Consider the following 21,226-nt stretch of genomic DNA (forward strand, 5'->3'; position numbering starts at 1 on the left):
TTCAGCAAGAGGGTTGAGATTTCTAACCCCCCAGAAGACATTGCTTTCTGTCAAGTTTTTATTCAGCTTGATGAATTCAACACACACAGTACGGACAGGCTCTGGGGACTCCAAAAAAGTCTCTGCTGGAGTACTGGAAGGGAAATCTGGAGGAAGAGTGACAAGAGAAGAAAAAAGGGAGTAAAGGCTTCCCTTTGGCACTAAGATGTTATATCAGCTGTTTTGTGGAACTGTGCTGGGAGGTTTTCAACTATCTCATGCTTATCCTAAGCTAGACAAATACAACTTTCTCTAAGCCATACAGCTGTTACTGAGGTCCTTACCACTGTGCACATGAATGTAAAAGACAGGGATAAGTTTTGTGTGGTTTCTCCCTGAACAATCACTTGATTTGCTCCACCAAGTCTTACTTTGAATGCTGTACTTTGAAAGCCTCAGAAACAAAAATGTCCTAGATGCTGTGTTTAGTGTGTTTTGTAGGGTATCTGGAGCTCACCTTGGAGATGTCGCATTGCACAGAAATTAGTTTCTTCAAGAGAAGAGGAAACATAAGAAGTAGTTAATGCTGTAGTAGAAGGATGTCACTCTAGAGTTCACTGTATGGTGTGATGACACATCTAACTGTACTTTTAATGTCCTGTTAAAGGGTTTCTTTGAGTCATGATTTTGGTTTCACAGTCATTGGAAGCTGCTGGAAGTCTGCTGTGGGACTGCAGGGAGCTGTCCTGCTGTTCCACTTGCCTTGTTCTGCAGCAGTGTTAAGAACTGCTTTGGGCTGGATGGGGAGTCATCAGCTACAGCAATTCTGCTCACAACGTGCTGTATCAATATTAGTGATGGCCCAGGGGGTCTGGGGAGCTTGCCCTACTTCTCATATCCACCACTGCTGCAGTTCCAAGTGCTTTGTGTGACTCTCTGAGGAGCAGAGTATCAAATAATGCCCCAGTGTGAGCTGTCATAGCTTAAAAATGCTGCCTTCCTCAGCCTCAGCAGCAAACGGCTCATTTAAAAACCTGGATTTCAGGAATGGGGGAGGTTGTTACTTCAACAAGACTGAAAATGGCATGTGTACCTTTCCGTCATGTTTGTGTCTTTACATGTTTTCCATAAAATATAGGAGGGCTGAATTGTCACAGTTTTCACTGGTTTGATTTGGATATAACTGGCAAACAGTATGACTTTAGGAAACCAACCCACTGAGCTTATTTATGTCAGTGTTTATTGTTGCTCCACCAGCAAAGGGATTCCAGGTGTAAGGTGAGGTGATTTCCATGAGTGGGTGCGGGGAGAGGTTGTTTTCTAAAAATCTGAAATCTGTAAATAAATTTAAATTGTAAATTCCTCTATTTCCACACATTAACTTGTTGACTTAACACATACAGTAGTTATGCCATCTTTGTATGCTCTTTGGATTTATTTTTTTAGCAGATTCCTATATGCTCAACAAAAAGCTGTCATGTCCTCCTATCCAAAAAACAGTGGTGTAGTGGGAGAACAAAAATTAATCTGAGCCTCTAATGTGGTACTGAGATAGTCTGAAGGAAAAAAATATTGATGTGCATATGCGTGTGATGCATCTGTGTTTGACAGCTGATTTTGTGTGAAGTTCAAAAAAGCTTTTAAGAAAACCAGTGGGGAAAAAGGAACCTGTCAGGAATATGTGGGCTAGAGGAAACTGTAGAGAGGCAGCTGGAGTGAGGAATACCCCAGCTTGGTTCCAGGCAGGGTGAGAGTATTTTCCTTTTCCCAGGGCTTGCTTTAGGATGGAAAGGGAAGTGACAGCCTGTTGGCTTTGCTTTGTTGGGCTGGCAGTGCTGAGAGCCAGGATGGCTCCTTCCAGGCAGAGATGGAATTCAGCAGGACCAGAGGGAGTCTGCAAAAACTGGAAATGAAAGTATCAGCTATAAGTAGAGCCACCTATAAGTAGAACCAACCTCCTTCTTGTCATATTTCTGCTCTTTTTTGTCAGTGTTTTGATCCCTGAAGATACAAAGCATTTAGGTGTACTTCAGCAGTAGATCTCTGAATGAAAGGTCTACACATGCCAAGTGCCTTTGGATTTGTTGTAGTAATAATGTGACTGGAAAACAGAATCAACTGTAGCAGTATCTGTTTGCATCAGGTGATTCAGCTCAAAACAAAGCTTGGGAAACTTGGATTGTCACCTTAATAAATGCACTTCAGAGGCTAAAGGAAGTGTGCAGTGGTTCAACCTATTCAGCTGAGAAATGGCTAACATCCCATAATTCATAAACTTTAAAAGTCAAGTGAGAAAATACTGCTTGTATAGTATTAGTCATGCCAGGGCTTGAATTTTGTGTCTAGTTTGGATGTCTACAATGCTCCAGTAAGAGAAGGGGAGAAGAAAAGTGAAAACCTGATGAAAGCCAAGAAGGATTTGGTGACTTGAAGCTGGAGTAACTAATGAAGTACAAAAATAGTGCTTTGGCAGTGAGAAGAGTCAATCGAGTTAAAGCTTGTTCTCATGCGAAATATTTACATCTAGACATCCCATTGCAGGTTATGTTAAAGTAAAAGCATTAGTTATAAGGTTGAGGAAAAAGCCCTGGATGGGGTTCCATGATGTGCCAAGTCACTGATAAGACTGGGTGTTAGAGTGGGATCTGACATACAGCTTCTTCCTTTGGGCTAAATGGGGAAGTGTTTTGCTAGACTGCTGCTTTTAAAAGGTGCATTTCTTGGAACTTCTGAGAGGATTTTGCCTTCCTGCCATTTAAAGGCAACTTTGCAGATTATGAATTACAGGAAGTGAGGATGTAGGAGCTCTGCTGAGCCGCAGTAAGGAAGTTAAAGTTGCCCAGATCATATCACAGTTAGATTTACGATGAACAGTTGGGATTTGGGCTTTTCATCAATTTAAATATTTACTGCGTGAAACTTACTTACTCGTTTTGGGTAACTAAAGGGTTAAAATATCTTTAAAACTTGTGTCTGAAGCATCCATCTGCTAGAAACTGGTGCTTATATTTAGGAGTCAGATGAAATCTTGAAACAGAAAACTGAATGTTTTAGACTGCAAGTGCGAAAAGTGCAAAAAGTGGGCATTCCCAGCTGTGAGTTCCAGATGTGCTGGTTTGTAACTTCCCGCTGTTGGTGTGACATGAGGAGTGAGTTAAGGAGCTTGCCTACTTGTTATCTTGTGTGCTTCTCCTGCTCCGGAAATGTCAGTCCGAGTTGTGTACAGTCCTCTTATGCAGAAATTTCTAATTTTCTAAAAATTCTGCCTTTGAAGGCGACTTTACAGTGCAGCACAAGAGACGACATTTTGTTGACAGATCAGAAATAATGTGTTCAACTTGGGAGACTTCACAGAACCACTGGCTCCTCAGTTGAGAAAGTTTTTGTTGTTTTTTGGGTTTGGGTGTGTCTTTCTCATCAAAGCGCACTGGAAGTACGTGAGCTACTGAAGAAATCAACAACAACTTTGATTTGGGTTTTACTTTGAAGCCCATTAATGATGGATAATTGATTTACTTACATGATAGGATGGATTTCCCTCTGTCTTTCACCCCCCCCCCCCTTCCTCTCACCCCCTCCAAAACCCCTGGGATGGCTTAGGGGTGATGAAAAGGATTGCATTCGGTGGTGAAACAAGTATGTTCTTCATGTATTGGAGGCTGGACCTGGATTGGAACCTGAAAACTTCAACTAAGTTTTTATTTGAATAACTGAGGGAGGAGATTTCATTTGTTGTTTGGTTTTGTTTGTTTTTTGGTTTTTTTTCTACTTTAGCTGTGGGTCTGACATTACTAAAAGAATAATTGATTTCGATGTTAAATGAGCTGAATTAGATAACTGGACCAAAGGACTTAAAGTTTCTCTTGTCTGTAAATTTTAAGTCTTCTCATCTTCCCCAGTGTTGAAAATATAATACCTTGTTTCTTCCCACACATACACAAAATCTTCTGAAGGATTGGAATAAATGAGAATTAAATACAACATCCTAAGATAGATGTTATGAATTCACCAGCATTTAACATCAGTGGACCCTATTTTTAATTAAAATGTAATTTTAAAATTTTTAGTTAAGATGTAAGTTTCACATTTTTAATGTAAAATGTAATGTCATTTTAATGTAAAATGTAATTTTATATATATAGATATATGTATTTATATTTATAGATCTGTTTATATAGATATAGATAAAACATATTACAGGAATTCAGGGGTGCTGTACTGAACAATATTTCTGAAGCATTGTCTTAAAATATGTTGGTTTGGGCTTGTTGAGTTTGTTTAAATAATTAAAACACTTCTGATGTTGAGCTCAGTCCTTTTCCTACAAGCAGCTGTTCTCAGAGTAACTGATTTTTATTCTATTTTGGTCATATCTGTTTCCAGTGAAATCAGTCTGGAAGTTTTCTGATTGAGAGTGGATCTTTGATAGTTATACCTGGGTGTAATTCTTGGTGTAGTTTTTCTTGCTCATCGTAGCAGCTCTGCTGTTACCTTACACAGGTTGTGTGACAGCCCTTCATGATGTATCCATCTTGACATTTGAGATTAAATATCAACATGTGTTCCTGGAATACCTGTGGTGTTCTCAGTGTGTCTATAAAATGTCACAAGGCACCCAGTGAAATGTTTGCACAGCTCTGAGGCAGAACTCGGTGGTTCCTGCTCCAAGCAGAGGCATCTGAAGCACTGGTTAATCTTTCTCTGTCCACTGTGGCTGAGCTTAGGAATTCCTTTAGGACCAGTACAGTTATACCCAGTATCTGTGGTGTGAGGACTAGTACTTGTTATTCCCAGAAGCCTGTAGAGGGCCTATAGTTTGTTTTATGCATAGAAGTTTTAGAAATCCCTTCAAACCTGGTGGTCTTCCAAGAAAGGCAGGTCCCTTTTTGTTTCCCCTGTGGAAGCAGTTTCTTGAAACCTAAGGAGTACGAGTACAGGCGGATTGATTATTGAAGCAGGCCAAATTCCTTTGGTAACAGCAACATGTTAGCACTGATTTCCAAGAGTGTGCATCACTACCACTTCACAAGGGCTTGATTAGTTCCCTTGTGATGTTTCCTTTTGATGGCTGCCCAAAATGAAACATGTGAGCAAGCCAACATAAGCTCACTTCAAAGAACGAGATCTCAAAGAGTCTAATCTTGGCTGACGAGAAGCTTATACCAGATCAAGCTTTCAATAATGGTTGCAAACTAGCAAACTTTTTAGAAACACTCTTGCAGCTGGGATTCACTGTGTAAGTGCAGAGGCAAACAGCCTTGAGATGTGAGAGGAAATGGAATCTCCTGTGTCTGAGGATCATCTGAGCAGTCAGGATGCTGATTCTTGAGACAGGTCAGTCTCCAGACATGGTGGCTGTTCTGTAGCATTGTGTGTTAGACTTTTAGCTGTATCACCAGAGGTAAACACCAGTCCCCTGCCAGGGAGGGAAATGCTTCATCCATGGCACAGACAGATCTAAACAGGTTTGATTCTTCGAAGTGACATAGGTTGGCTTTGGGTTTGTTCCAGTTTGCCTTTCCTGCTGTGGAGATGGTCCATATCTCCATCCACGAGGCCTTCTTATGGGACTGGATCAGCCTCGAAGGACGCATTTATCTGAGCATGAGCTGGGATTTTTGAAGGTTGTTAAATCTATTGGGTTCTCTTTCAAGAACCAGTCTGATTTCCTTTCCTTCCATGGTGTCTGAAGCTCCATACTTAGAGGTGCAGACAATACAGCTCCAGGGAAGAATGACTTATACACCTCATGAGTGTGCTACCAACCAGGGAGATCTCTACAGGCCAGGGGAAAGGGTCACCAAGAACCTTATAAAGAACCTTAAGAAGTTAGCAAAGGGAAATGTCAAGTCCTGCACCTAGAGAGGAAAAGCCCCATGTCCCAGTTCAAGTTAGGGACTGACCAGCTGGAAAACATCTTGGGAGAAAAGTTCTTGGTGGCTGATGAGGTGACAGTGATGCCCTTGCAGCAAAAAACACCAACAGCCTCCTGGATTGCCTTAGGAGTCGTGTTGCCTGCAGACTGAGGCAAGTGTTCCTTCTCATTTACTGAGCACTGCTGAGACACTTCTGTGTTCTGGGTCTAGTTCTGAGCTCCTCAATACAAAAAAAAGTTGTTTTAGTTACCACTTATCCTTGGTTTTGAGACAACAGAGAAGCCCTTTGTTAAAGGAGCTGAAAGGAAAAGTTTTAGGTACTTTCCCTTATAAACAAGGAGAGATAGGAACTGAGGTCCCTCTTGATCTGGAATTCTCAGGGTTCTTACAAGATAAGATGCAGCATATTATCCTGTGACTCCGTTGCCACTTGGACAGTCTGGAAAACTGTGAGGTGATGCCATGATATGACCTGTTCCATCTTTACTCAGAGACTCTGCTGATGAACGTGTGTTTTTGGTGTGGGAGAGCACATGAACAGTATATTGATCTATTGAGAAACTACATGTAGAGTTTATCTTCTGTTTCTTGGAGACTTTTTCCCCTTATGTCAAAGTTGTTTATCTCATAGCTTTGTGGCTTGTTTAAATTCATGGGCTGCTTCCCTCCAGCCTGCTACTTTTTCCTCAGGAAAGATGGAGAGCAGCTGTTGGAAGACAGTGGTCTGAGCAGTGTCTGCCTTCCCCAGAGCAGGGGATTCCCTGTGCCCTCTTGTGAGGGGCTGGGGGAGCTGCAGGAGGATTTTGCATCACTGCTCTGTGTGTGTGGCAGGGTTGAAACATGAACTACTGATGTCAGGAGGAGTTCCAGAGCTCAGGTGTGGATCAGGGGCTGGTGAACATGCTGATGAGTGAGTAGTAAAAGGGAGACCTCAACAAGCAAACTAGGGTAAAATCGCTTCTTTGCTCCAGAGAATGAAGTGAGATGTATCTGCATGTGAGAGGAAGTCACAGGGCTTTTTGTCTTCTGGGAGTACAGAATGTTCCTGCAAATAGTACTGGGGAGCTCAAGGGACACAAATGTGCCATTAAAACAAAACAGTATCAATGTCTTGGGAAAATATGAAGTATTCTGACAGCTTCTCCTTAAGTACTGAAGGAAAAAGAAAATACCACTGCTTTAGTTCAAAGATCTTCCTATGATGCCTAAGGAATATTCCATAATAAAGATTCTGATGTAGGAATTGCTTGTCACTTGCAGCAGCCATGCCTGTGTGTATGCCTGTCTGCATCTTGAAATCATCACAGGGACTCTTGCAGCTGAAATCTCCCCCATTATTGAGTCCATGTGCATCTGGAGCCTCCAGACATCTGCAGCACCACTTGAAGTGCTGTTAGTGAAGATAAGTAACCGTTTAGTACTAGTTTATGCTGTGACAGTGAACTCTAGCAATGGAATGCTGCTGTGAAGGGGACTAGATGATTTCCTCTCTGTAGCTGTTTTTGCTTCAGTCCTTACACACAGGGACAATGGGTATCTTTTCAATTGCTTCTTCAGGAAACCACACCACAGTTTTCTTCTGCCATTGCGAAATGGTGCTTTTTAAGTATGAGACATTTCTGATTCATGAAGATATGAATTGCATTTCTTGTACAAGAATAGTTGGAAATAGATGACTATTGCCTGGGGGGAACCAAAACTGATGGGCCTTGTGTAAAGAGGTCTTGACTCCTGGGTGGGTGCTTGGCACATGTAGTTGACCTACTTTAGCTCTGACCTTGATTTGCTCAGAGGTGTTTATGTACTCGTGATCAGCTTTGCTGCATGATTAAGCTGGTCACGTGTTATCTAACTTTTTTTTTTTTTACAAGGGATGAACAGTAAGATTTCTTTTTAATGTCTCATTAGCCTTGTTACAGGAGATTGGAGAAAGATGGAATGCAAGGAAGGGGAATCCCGAAGGAAATAGAGTCCCAAACAGGCTGTAGAGAGAAACTGTCATGCGATACAATGACAAAATATCATTTGATTCTCATCTACAGAAGAATTTAATCAGGAAGTGGACTACATGGCATTTTTTCAAGTAGGTCTCTGGAGTACTTTGGCAACAGGCTTGGCATCATAAATGGAAGATTTGAACTTTGCTTAGAAATATATGGGTAACTTTTGCATTCTTTCTCATAGAGAATTTTTTTTTTAGCCATCGAGCAGCTGGAGGCTGAAAAAACAGTAAAATATTCAGTTTTCCAGAATTTTAGGAAAGCCTTGCAACAAAACACTTCTGAGCTGTTCACTATTTAGTGGGGCATGCTGATTTTTGCTCTGATCATTGGGTTGACATTTTCTTAACTTTAAACCTCATTTCAAGAGACATGCGTTGTTCTTAGCTCCTATAATGCTGAAATGTAGGACTGTGATTGTTAGAACTGGGATGAGCATTTGGGACATGATAGAGAAAGGGTGATAGAGAAAGGGCTGACTGGAAAGGAAATTGAGAATTCTGCTTTTTATGTATGGGTTTTTTTTTTTTTCTTAAATGGTCAAAACTTAAAATAGCTGCTTTGGAACTATCAAAATAGTTATAATTTAAAATAGCAGCACAGTTGAATGGATACTTGATTTCAAGATTTTTCTTTTCTGTGAAACTGATTTGAAATTTTTGTTTGAGATGATCAACAATTTTTTTTTTGACTTGTGCAGTGTTCTCATTATGAAGCTAAAATACTGACTGTTGCAGGCAGTCTTAAAGGGATAGGACTATGTTAAACTTAGAGACCCTTCCCCCCCCTTTTTAATTTGTTAAGTCCAGCTCATCCCAACCTTTTGTCTGAGTGGTCCATGAAATATAAAACAGTAAAATGTGAGTTCAACAGGTTCTCTCACATATAGAAGTGTTCAGAAACTTGTGAAAGTCAATTGTGGATGGTTGGGTCAGAAATTTCAAGAAGTGCTTGTTTCTAGTATGTGCATTGTGCTGTGCTTGGGGTTTGTATCAGGTTCCAAGATGGAATCATAAGTCATTTGCTGTGACAGTGCTCTTACCACTGGATTCATAGGGCTTAGCCAGGGGCCACACTAAGTTTAGCTATAACCAATTTCTGCACATCAAGTGAGGCTGGAGATAATGTTTTTGAGTCTAAACCAAGCACAGAGACATGGCCAGTGACTGTGGTCTGACTGATAAAGCAAGATGCAGTAATCTCATACCCCACAGTAACATAACCGTGTCTGAAGCTGTTGGGCTGCTTTGGGTAAGAGGGACAAGGCAGACAATGAGAAAAGGCTGACACAGGGAGAAAGTAGGGCCTGGTCTACAAGTAACTGTATGAGTGTGAATGGAAGCCTTGTAAAACAAGTGTGATTATGGATTCAATGGCAGTTTATAGTTTGACTTAAATTTATACTGATTTGGCTTTTGTCAGTGAACTTTTGCTTTGGCCTCTTAACATGTGTGTACCAATGTGCCTAGACATTCTCAAAAATGGAAAAGGAGGTTTTTTGGGAAAGTACCACAGAGAAGTTGTTGGGTGAGACAGACAACGTGCCCCTAGGAGAGTTCTAGAAGCTCTGCTTCTAGAACAACAGTGATCCTGTTCAGAAGTTGGTGGTATGTAAGCAGTGAGCTGCCTAACCTTAGAAGAAGAGCTGCAATCCTGACTTATTATCATAACAGGGCCAGTGAATTAGATAATTTACACTTGTGAATGTCTGAATTTGCTATTTTGGCAGCACTGCAGAAAGTTACACCAAATGATTTTGGATTTTGTGAGGTTTCTGTTGGCTTATAACTTATAACGTGTTCTGTATATGTGATTCAGTAGAATTGGTTATAATTTGGTCATGTTGACAGAACACTGGTTGTTTGACTTGTGAGCTTCTGAGAGTGTCATGGGAGCTGCTTGTTCTGTGTAATTGGGAAGTTCTACTGTTGTCACAGGTTGGAAGGGCAGTTCATGGATGCATTAACCAGAAAACAATGTATCCAATAGACCTGCAAAGTTTTTTTACAGGAGGAAGACATAGAACATTTTTAAGTCTTCCATAGTAAGTTTTGTTGAAAAACTTGTTTTGTGAGAGCAATCTGGAAGGGAAGGGTATCCACCTGCAGACCAACCACTAAGTTTACAGTATAGCTGGGAAACACATTTAAGGACTTGAGTTGTAGTATGAGCTGTGGATTTTATATAAAACTTGAAGCCTGCAGAATAGAACAACACTTAACCCCTGTCCTTCAAAAATGCCAACTGCTGTTACAGGAAAAATAAAACAGTAAGCCAAGTCCAAACCGTCTTACTGCTTTGGCCACCTTAAAATAAGGCAGTCAGGAGGGAAGGGATAAGTCTGTCTTTTGCACTGTGACAGCAGTTTAAGTTGTTCTGTCATCATCTGACAACAGATGTGTTCATGGCTGTGGTTGTGTGATCATTGATTATGAGCAGAGGGGTTTATGCAGAGACCAAAGAATGATAAACAGGGCCCAAATGGAAGGGATGCTGAAGAGATTTCTTTTGTTCCACAGCTTGGTCCATTGGAGATACACATCCCAACATCTAACCCTTTTGATGGATGGATAAAGCTTCTATACTTTATAAGGAAATGAATATTTTATCCTTGACTAGGAAATATGTATTGCTGTTGTAAACTGTGTCTGAAACATTTGTTCTAAACAAGCTTGTTTTGAAGCTGTTTTTTAAGCTTGCTGGTTTTCCTCCCATTCAGGTTTTTGAGAGTATTTGACCAACAGAATATGAGGCATGGAAGAGTTCTAAGGTGATCAGCTGCTTTGGGCTGAGCATCATCATCTTTGTTCAGGTGGATCTAGGCTTCCAAGACAGGCCTTCAGGTAAAAACTCCTCTGTTTCACAGTTGATGCTATTTAGAAATGAACTTTTTATAGGATTTCTTCCAACAATATAATTACTTGCATTCTGGAGGATTAAAAAAGTCTGTGTTTTGGATGAAAAAGCCAATTAGATTAATTTGTACTTTTAAATAGTCTTAGACCATCATTGAGTTATTAGGATTTTTATTTGTGGAGTCTGCTACGATGGAGGTGTTTTATTTCTGTGGAAATCTGCTGAATTCTGTTCCATGAAATTCAGTGGAGTTATAACTTTTAAAGCTTGTGGACTTTGATAATGTGATCTTCGAATGGAGAGACACGCTAAAACTAGTGTTCCTAGTCAGCAGTATTTCTGTTAGGTAAAAATAATTGGCTGGCCAGTTAAAATAAGAGTGAACCTGGTTTAGTTAAAGATCATGCTGACAGTTCTTTAAAAACAATTGTGTTGAGTGATGTGTTTTGAGAATGGTCATGGTTTGTGTGCAATATTCAATACATTGGTATATGGAAAAGGAGAAATTGCCTATTACCTGGTTTATGGCAAAAGAAAATAACAGAAACCGTGATTTTCACAGTTTTTAAGGATGCTAAATTTGTAGATAAGTTTTTTTTGGTTAAAAATATGTGTGAGTTTCCGTTTATATTAATGCAGTGGTTTTTTGGTTGGTGGGTTTGTTGTTTTTTTTTTTTCCCTAGTGTTAGACAGTCCAATGGCAGACCAAAGGATGGACATATCTTCTACAATTAGTGACTTTATGTCACCAGACCCTGCTGACTTGATCTCCAGTTCCCTTAGCACTTCAGGAATGGATTGTAATAGAAAAAGAAAGGGAAGCTCTACCGATTATCAGTAAGTTGGATTTCTCTTGCTTTAGCTCTGCTAAAAAGAGGTGGTAACACAACAATATGGTGGGGGAGACCATAGTAATATAGCCATTTTTAAATAATCTCTTCTTGACAACCTGCCTTAAAGGTTTCAATAAAGAAAAAAGCTGCTATGCACTAAGAGGAAAGTTCATTATTTAATAATTAAAATAAAGCTGTCATCTCAGTGCCGCTGGAATTGAGGGCTATCAGATGGGGTAAGGCTGAGGAGAAAAACTTTTGGCTGATGGGAGGGTGAAATTAGTGCTGATGGAATGTACAGTGTGAAGGTTTGATTATATTGACTGTTGACATAGGAAATAGAATGTCTGACTAGTGGAGGGGGAAGGTAATAAATTTATTGAAAAGCAGAAGCAAAACTAGAAGTTGTTCCTTTTCTTCACCTATTTTTTGCCTATTTAGTCACTTCCTATCAGTGTGCTGCCAGCCTTTGCCTGATGAAACTATTCTGGTCCCTCAGTCAAATATGAATTGGAATAGTCTCTGGTTTAAAGCTTTAGAGATGCCTTTCATTTAATCAACTGGTTTAATCTTGTGTTGATTCTCAACTGTAGGCTATTAATCCTGACACAATAAAAACCTGATTTCTTCTCAGTCAGTGGTAGAATGTGGCTTTATTTCAAGAAAGCTGCTTTCTCATTAAGGGAAGCTTGCTAACAACAGTGCTCAGAAGCACTTTCCAAGCCATAGCTTCTCTCCTGGGGCAGGTGTTTGAAATAGAAAGAAATGCCACCAACTCTGCTTTAGGTATTGAATATTTTAGTAGAGTTTGCCAAATTTCCAAATGTGCAATGTCTCCAGCACTAGGAACACCGAAATCAACCTACTTACTCCAAGTCACTGTGCAAACCTCCTATGTGTTGTAACTTAATAAAGTCTGGCTGCAGGATAGCTTGGGAATGGACACATCCGTTATTCGTACGGCCACAGAGTCTGGTTTTATGTAACTTAGCACAGATTTTATCACTGTGGGCTTTGTAGTGTTGGCAGTTCCTTTTACAGGGAGGGGCAGAATTTTTATTTCATGCCAAGCCTGACAATTAAGAATTACATTCTCTGTGCATAGGACTTCTTTTTAGGACATCTTATGCACAAAACTTTATGTACTTTTTAAAGACCACAAACATACTGCATATGTACCTTCTCTAACATGCCTTTAGTCTTCTTGAAAAGTACATGAGTACCTCCGGTTGAATTGACTACTAGAAAATTCAGTGAGCAGCTTCAATCTTAGCAACTTCTTCTCTAGAGAAAGGATTTCTCCATCTTTATTCTTCTAGGTAGTAAGCATTGCTCAAGTCCTCTTTTCCAAAAGACACCTTGCTCTTGTAATAATTCTGCCCTTTAGGTTTTGTGTGCATTTTTTTTTAAATGTGTGAAAACACTGTTTCCTTGAATACTCAGTGAAATAAGTTTACAACAGCTGTAGTCATACCACAAGTCATGTTGTGTTGCAAAGGAAATGGTGGCTAGTAAATGTTCCTCTTTTAAATTAGAACTTAAGGTCGACTACCTTGATTCCTCTTGATATATGGATGGATGGACAAATGCTCAGAAATGCTACTGTTCAACTTTTGCTGCCTTAATTTATTTTTTACATAAATTTTCTCAGTGTCCAGTTTTATGCTTCATGGACCAGTGAAGCCAGGGAGCAAGGAAGGCAGAACCCAACTGTTTTAGTGTGGTTCTTTGTTCAGCTCCCAAGTACAAGGAAATGTATTGATCAGCTGCACTTTTAGCTCTCTTTTAATTCTTTCTCCTGCAAGTCCTCCAGGAAAATTCCTGCCCAGCCCATTCTATCACTTCAGCAAAGGCTGTTCTCCACTGTGTTCTGTTTTAGTCAAACGCTACAGTCCAAGGCTTCATGCACAGGTCTACAAACTGTTAATTTCTTTTTGTAGGACTAATGTTTTCAACTGAAATAAAATATGATAAGAAAACAAACTATCCTGACGCATTTGTAACTTACCTTGTACCTCTTTTAGATTTTGCTTTCTGGGGTTGTTTTAAGGCCGAAATGAATTTTGTTACAACAAGCATTCCGGAGCTAAAGGTGGTATCACAAGTGCTGTCTAATAGTGAGCATCGGGAGTGCTTTTAGCCCACAGCTAAAATGGTAACTCCGGGCCTCAGATGGAGACATGAAGAAAACATTGAACATTATTCAAACTTCTTTTTAAAGCTAATCAAAAATATAATTGATCTAAGAGAGTGGTGAAAAATATATGAAACTCTACTATGTTTCTTTTTAAGAAGGCTTATGTCCACTGTTGAATACAAATAACTAGTATGTTAATGGCTGAAATGAGAAGACTTTTTCATAAGGCTTTTATAAAACAGCCTCAGTGCTATTTCAGGTCACTTTACAGTCTTGAAGTGATGCCAGCAGTTAGTGTGCATGTAGAAATTCGGTTTATTTCCTTATGATATGATAAAGTCTGTATAAAGTTCAGACTTGGGACTTCACTACTGACTGAAGCAAAATGTGCATCTGTCCTGCTGGACAAGCACCATCAAAAACTGAGAAACTTGGTATACTTTATTTTTATTTTTATGTTTTATTTCTGGCCTTAGAATCCTCTGAAATCCCATTTGTCTAACCACAAGGACAACACGCATAAAGCACAGATCTTTCCTTTCTGAAGATGAAACAATATCTCAATGATTTGCATAACATAATTTAGGTTAGTTGTTTTACTAGTTTTTCCACATTAAGTGTCATGAAGTATGCTATCTTTTCTTAAAAAGCAGAATTATTCTTTCAGGAAGTAGATTAATTTGAACAAGCTTGTTTCTTTAGAATACACTCACTGCTATTGTCCTGTTTTCATTGTACTTTCATTTCAAATAGAATATGATTTAACTTGAGCATTTCAGCAGAAAATGTAAGACATTCTTCTTATTTCCTATATATGGTGTACTCTATTTTTCTTTCTTTTCAGACTCGATGGCTTTCCTTTTGAGTAAGTATAAATATTTTAGTAATTCATTTCACTCGAAAAAGTTGCTCAGCATTTTTTCCTTACCGTTCCCTTCCACTTACTTAAAATTTGCAGGCAAAGTTAAAACAGAATAAACCAGGCCTAAGAGAGTCCATTTAAGCACAGTTGTAGAGATTTATATAAATCAAAACATTCTCTTCCTACTTATTTAGTCTAACCAAAGACATGCAGTCATAGTCATTAAACTTTTTTTTACTAAATACAACTGGGAAAACTTACACTTTCCTCTCCTGCTTATTTTTGTACATATGGTTACAATCTTAAAATGAAATTAGTGGGATCTCTTCTATTCCCCTTCTGTTCTTCATGCCTTCTTTGTTTTTTACTTTCATGCTGAAACAAAAGCAAGCTGAAATTCGTACCAGTTTAAAACATACCTGTGTAGTTTCATACAGTCTTTTGCTCTCTCCATGCACATTTGGCCATCTCCAGTGGTTCTTTGGTCTAGATTATAACCATCTTCCATCCCAAAATCAACTACCGTGAGGCAAACTGGGGTGTAGAACACACAAGCATCTGCACGAAGCAATTCAGGACAATTTGTGAATTTTATGCAAGGCACTTTGATAACTACCTCTGGTCCAACTTGTAACTCCAGTAAATGCAGGGTGGTAGAGCTAGTGCTGATGAAGGCTTAAAAATAGCTGCTTTGGTATGTCCTTCCCCCTCCCACCCCAGTTAACTGAAAAACATTTTTATAACAGATGAAATCTTTGAACTGCAGCATGTTTTACTGTCAAACACATCAAACTGTGCCATTTAGTTAGTTCTGAAGGAGACACAAATAATTTAGGAAAATGCTTTAATATTACAAAAACCACACAACTTTATGTTGCTTTTGTGTTCTTATTTTTTATTTATGATTTAAAGATGACAGCAATACTTTATTCTAATTTTATGACAGTTTGATGACTGTTCTGCTAATCCTGCTGAATTTGTGATTTGTTGCTTTTGCTCTGTCTCTGCAGGGAAGGTATGGATACAGATAAAGATGACCAACATGGAAGGTACTGGTGATACAGTCACTGAAATGTTAGTTCCACAGTACTGACATAGGATCCTGTCTGTGGATACCTGTTCTCAGTGTCATTGTGGTCATGTGCCCCAAATTATTTCTTTGCCGGGATAAAGGCATAAGATTGTAAACCAAAGTAAAACAGACAAGCAAAAAAACTAAACGCCAAACTTTGAGACATAGTATTATGAATATTGTTCTTTCTCTAGAAAGGTTTAATACATATTCAGATTCTAAAAAACTGATTTTAACGAGGATCAGTAGTTATGTAAGATGCATTAAAAGAATTGGGTTGAGTAATTTCAGCATTGTAACCTTGTGATGTTGTTTCTCAACAGACTGGAGTATGCAGACCAACAAGGCAGAATAAAAAATGCAAGGTAATGCTTTAAAGAAGTATATTAAAAAGGATTATCTCTTGCTTTTTGCCATATATGAATTATTTTCATGTGTTTTTTCTCCTGAAAATATTTTTGTTCTGACTTTGGCCTCCCCTTAGTTTTCCATAACTCTGCACTGCTAATATTTTCCATTAGGTTTGCATGTAGTTTTGTGAAAATGCTAATTTGGTAGGTAACTTGGGTTTAGTCACTTCACTAGTGTTGAAATTGAAGCCAGTATGTTTCTGATAATGTTACATTCTTCATCTTGCTTCTTTGAGGCTCATTAATGGGTTGTACAAGTGTTAACAGTGAGTCTTACTTAATATGGGAAAATATAACCCCAAATTAAATTGTTTAGTGTTTATAGTTAATTTTTCTGATGAGGAAAAGTTTGGTTCAGAGGAATCTCAAATACGTAAAATAAAAAGCTATAGGATGAGTAGAAGACTTGTATTGCCACAGCAAAAAGTAGTTTTAAATATTTAGTACGTTCCTGTAGTATAGTGCTAAGGATAAAAGTGGTGCACAGCAGCAGAAACCTCTGGATGATTTGGCACTGTTTAGTGAATTGGTTCAGAACTGTGTACTGTATGGCCAAAGTTATGCATGTTTTCTGATAAATTAGAACCGTGTGCTGCAGCCTTGCCTCTTGCTTATCTTATTACCCAAATCACAGACATAAAGGGTCTGAAGAATTCTGTATGTTGGTGTCCTTCTCGCAAGGACAAGAGGGTAACAATTACCATAAGGAGGTTACATTTGTGGTTTTGTCATGCTGGATTTGGGCATTTTTTAGCATGCTTTATTTCTCATGCTTTTCTGTTTTCCTTCACCACCTTCCTTGCTCAGGGAGGCTCACAGTCAGATCGAGAAGAGGCGCAGAGATAAAATGAACAGTTTCATAGATGAACTGGCCTCACTGGTCCCAACATGCAACGCGATGTCTCGGAAGCTGGACAAGCTCACCGTGCTGAGAATGGCTGTGCAGCACATGAAAACACTACGTGGTGAGTTGGCTGGGGCTGGAGGAGAAGGATCCAAAATGTGATCTCCCCAATGCCACGCTTTTCCTCTCCTTTTCTTGCCCTTTTACCAAAAAGGAGCAAGTCAGTACATTTTGGGAGGATGTCTCCCTGCTTCTTAGCATTCGATGCCAAGTGTTCATAGCTTACTAGTTCATATCCTGTTCTGATGGGAAAATCTGGGATGAGGAAAGAATAGTTTTCCATCATCTACCCTAGTGATCGTTGTCACCAGGCCCCAAAGCACCAAGGCAGCTGAGGAAGGTGGAGAGAGGGAACAAAGGGCTTAAGTGGCAGTGCACAGTTGGTTCTAAGCTCTAAGCAAGCAATGTGCAAAACTGGTTGGATAGAGAGGCTGGATTTTAGGTGTGAGTAATATTCCAACAGGACTTGTAAGGTTTTGTGTTCATACCTTTCGAAAGAGTGGAGAGCAATTTGAAAATTCAATTTTAGTCTTTACAATTTTAGTCTTCGGAAACCAATTTCTGTTGCAAGCACATGAAGGGAAACATGCAGGTTTGGAAGAGTTGGAGGCGTTGCATATCTCTGTGTGTCCTAAAGCTTCATATCAGAGTGAGCCAGTGCTTGGGTACAATTGGTGATGATATTGAAAGCTTAAGACTTTAGGAAATACACTGCTGAGAAAAGATACAAATGCAGCTAATTTAAAAAAAGAGCCAATGTTCTCATTTCTAGGAGAACTGGTGTCTCCCATCTTTATCCTGATGTTTTTGAAAGGTTTAACTTTTCTGCCATTGTGATTTAATTAGGTTAATACTTCATAACACCTCAGTGGTTACTGATTTTATTACCTTTATGAAGGGAATAGAATGAAAGGAATTACTCTTCAATAAATAGCTGCCTCATTTGTTGCCAGTTTGGGGGTTTTGGCATTGTGAGATGATGTCACTGAAATGCTGTTTTTGTCTTTGATGCAGAATGAGAGAACTGATTTGTAAATTCCCAAGTGACAATTTGTTTACATGAGCTTGTCATGTTTTGCTAAGTTATAAGGAGAAGAAATAGTTTGAATGTTTTTATTCTTTAATCTCTTATTTTAAATTTCTGAGGCTAGACCATAGATCAAGGACAGGATTTGGGTTAAAAAATATGTCAAGGAATGCTTTTGTGTCTCAGAAGGCATTACTACACAATGCAGTATTTGTGTTTTCGCAAAAAAAAGCTTCATCCTCTTTTAAGTTAATACCAACAGAGCTTATGTTGATAGTAAAATAAAACCAAAAAGTAAGTAATTTTCATTTTACAGAACATTTGCAGTGAACAACAGTCTTAAAAGGAGCCAAAGGAAAAGTGCTCATTAAAATGTGTATTGTTAAATTGGTGATAAGGGAATTGTTTTTGTTTTCTTTAGGTGCTACAAATCCATATACAGAAGCAAACTATAAGCCTGCTTTTCTATCAGATGATGAATTAAAGCATCTTATTCTCAGGGTATGTTTCAACTCTTAATTAAGCGATATTAATGGCTGTGAATATGACTGTCCCAAAGCACACCACCAGTATTTTAATGCCTTGTATCTCAGCTTAAAAATGTTTTGATTATGGAGGATAATTAAAAAATCTTCAGACTGCTCATAGAGCTGATGAGTTTAACAATGACTGGCATTTTTTAATTTAAGCAGAAAGATTAAAGAGGGAGATTTGAAGAGACTGGTATTTTGCTGGTAACCATCAGAATCTTCAGTTATTTCATGAAACAAACCAAAATTATATAAATTATGTTCTTGCAGACTTTCTGCCACAGGCTCCCTTGCCATGATTTTCAGTGTACAGTGATATAAGGAGCACCCTTTTTTGAGGTCACTGATTAACATGACTTAGTGTGTTTGGCTGCTTGCTGTGAACTTGGCTTACAGAGGATATCTCACTTGTCAGTGATTGAGCTCTTCCTGTAGCTTGCGTAACTGATGGAACACTGCAGTGTCCAGATCAGCATATGCAGAATTAATTTATGCCACATTGTGTCTCCAAAGCTGTAAAATTGGGGCCTATTCCTGCGTGTTTGTGTGTGACTGAATAAGAGTACTTTGAAAATGTGAATCAGTTGCCTACAGGCACAGAAATAAATATCCAGGTTATATTTGGTTTCTAAAAGAGGAACTACGGAGTAAATACAGTTAAAATAATATTTTAATTTGAAGACATTATTAAACATAATCATAATATTATTGGGCAAGACATGGGTTCTTTCTTCTCATAGAAGTTATTTTACATCCTGGGCATGATGCCCAGAATGATGCCAAAAATGTTTGCAGATGCAAAAAACACCTATTGTAATTTCACATTTTGCCTGTTGACTCAGTTATCTCTAAATGTTAAGACAGCGCTCCTAGTGTAGAAATTCTTCTCAATACATACTGTCTTTAAGGGTTATAATGTTGCAACGAGGAAGTGTAACTTAATATTTTACTTTTTTTTTTTTTGTTTTAATTAGGCAGCAGATGGATTTCTTTTTGTTGTGGGCTGTGACAGAGGAAAGATACTTTTTGTTTCGGAATCTGTTTTCAAGATCCTCAACTATAGCCAGGTATTCTTTTCCTATTCAAGTAATGTTAGGTCTTAAAAAATTTGAGAGCTTTTTTTATGGTAATGCATTTTGTATGGGAGGCAGGTTTGTGAATAGTCTGCCTTGAAAGCTGAGAGGTGTTGCAAAGAGAGAGCTTTTCCCTGCCATGGCATTAGAGACAATTGTTTCTGGTTTCCATTCAAACTTAGGAGGTGAAAGGGAACTAACTTTAATTCCCTGATTGATGCATTCTGATCAGGGATTTACCCTCAGGCTTGCAAAAACGTTATGTAATAAGCAAATACTGAAAAATCAGTCTGGGGCTCTTCCAATCGCTTCACGTGGATTTTTGACTTAGTTTTCTTTCTGTCTGCTCTGGTTTTCCTTGCATCCTTACTGGTGGAAACTGGGAAGCAATTATACCAAAGGCAGGTTTTCAATATATGCTCATCATAAGGCTTAACTTGGACCATATTTTGTGTAAATAATCTTCTTCATTCTTTCTGTTATCTGCACTCCTTACCAAATTTAAAACCTCCAAGCTTGCATGCTTAAGGATCCTAAAACAACTAAGAAACTTTAAAAAAAGGCTTTAAAAGTTTTCCTGAGCCAGCTCTTAGTCAGGTATATACTAAATACATATTCATATGTAAACATCGAAGGAGAATATTTGCAATTACAATTTTTTTCCTTCAAATGTGGGGTATATAAAGTGAGATTGTGGAGAAACCAGGATATTTGGTGGTGGTGGATTGAACATGCCAGTTCTGCAAAACTCTTACTAAAAATGATGACATAAATTACTGTAGTGTAGTTATAATGTAGATATACAGAGAAAACGTACCTTCCATCAAATCATAGAATAGTTTGATTTAAAAGAGAACCTTTAAAGGTCATCCACTCCCACCCCCCTGCAATGAGGCTGGATCTTGGATGTTTGATGTTAGACCTGTACGTAAAAGGATTGTTCATACTGGATGATAAAATTGAGAAAATATACTGAACCATTATTTTACTTTTTGACTGAATATTCAATCTCTACAGAATGATTTGATTGGTCAAAGTTTATTTGATTATCTCCATCCTAAAGACATTGCCAAAGTGAAAGAGCAGCTCTCTTCTTCTGACACTGCACCACGGGAAAGGCTCATAGATGCAAAAAGTAAGTGTTACCACCTTTTGAAAACGTGTTGTATGTCCAAATTCACTGCTTCTGAGTATATGCCTCATGTCAGAAGTGGGAGGGTGTGTGGCTGCTGTCTGGATTGGCTCATGCCGAGGAAGTTTTAGCTGAAAGATGGGAAGAAACAAGAAAAGTAAAACGAAATAAGTATGAAACAGATACCTGAATGTAGAAGCTGTTGGGTTTGGCGTGCCCTGCTCTATAGATGCATTACTTGAACTGACTTCACCTGTGAAGTATCCTGTCTTTTTCCAGGCATCAAAAGTTTAACTTTTTCTGCTAAAACATGTGAACCATTTTTTCTAATCCATCATTCTCAATTTTCAGAATACACTCAGTATTATTTTGGTAATCCTTAGCTGGAAGCCGAGATAGAAGTTTCATTGTAGTTATCTGTTTATTGGTTATTTATTACCACTTCCATCAATGACCCACTCTTTCTTTTAGAAGGTTTTTAACCTGGTCCTTGGAATCATTTCCTACCATGTCTCTTAGCTCTATTCCACTCTGG

General features: G+C 38.7%; 1 protein-coding gene across 7 annotated transcripts in view; it reads left to right on the top strand.

Annotated features, from left to right (window-relative positions):
- The window catches only part of ARNTL (aryl hydrocarbon receptor nuclear translocator like), a 52,756-nt gene that overhangs the window by 14,863 nt on the left and 16,667 nt on the right, over nt 1-21,226 (top strand). For 2 of the 7 annotated variants that reach the window (XM_027881799.1, XM_027881801.1), the window contains exons 1-10: nt 7,708-7,938; nt 10,575-10,698; nt 11,401-11,548; nt 14,526-14,546; nt 15,554-15,592; nt 15,939-15,980; nt 16,833-16,990; nt 18,378-18,457; nt 19,461-19,553; nt 20,577-20,694. In XM_027881799.1, the coding sequence (XP_027737600.1) occupies nt 11,409-11,548; nt 14,526-14,546; nt 15,554-15,592; nt 15,939-15,980; nt 16,833-16,990; nt 18,378-18,457; nt 19,461-19,553; nt 20,577-20,694 (691 nt within the window). In that variant the 5' untranslated portion in view covers nt 7,708-7,938; nt 10,575-10,698; nt 11,401-11,408. Of the gene's footprint in view, nt 1-7,707; nt 7,939-10,574; nt 10,699-11,400; nt 11,549-14,525; nt 14,547-15,553; nt 15,593-15,938; nt 15,981-16,832; nt 16,991-18,377; nt 18,458-19,460; nt 19,554-20,576; nt 20,695-21,226 lie in introns of those variants that run through there. The other 5 variants (XM_027881802.1, XM_027881803.1, XM_027881800.1 and 2 more) reach the window with 4 other exon arrangements.

The sequence above is a fragment of the Empidonax traillii genome, unplaced genomic scaffold, assembly GCF_003031625.1.
Source record: "Empidonax traillii isolate 1590-97213 ecotype Southwest subspecies unplaced genomic scaffold, ASM303162v1 scaffold95:size1152806, whole genome shotgun sequence".
Lineage (NCBI taxonomy): Eukaryota > Metazoa > Chordata > Aves > Passeriformes > Tyrannidae > Empidonax > Empidonax traillii.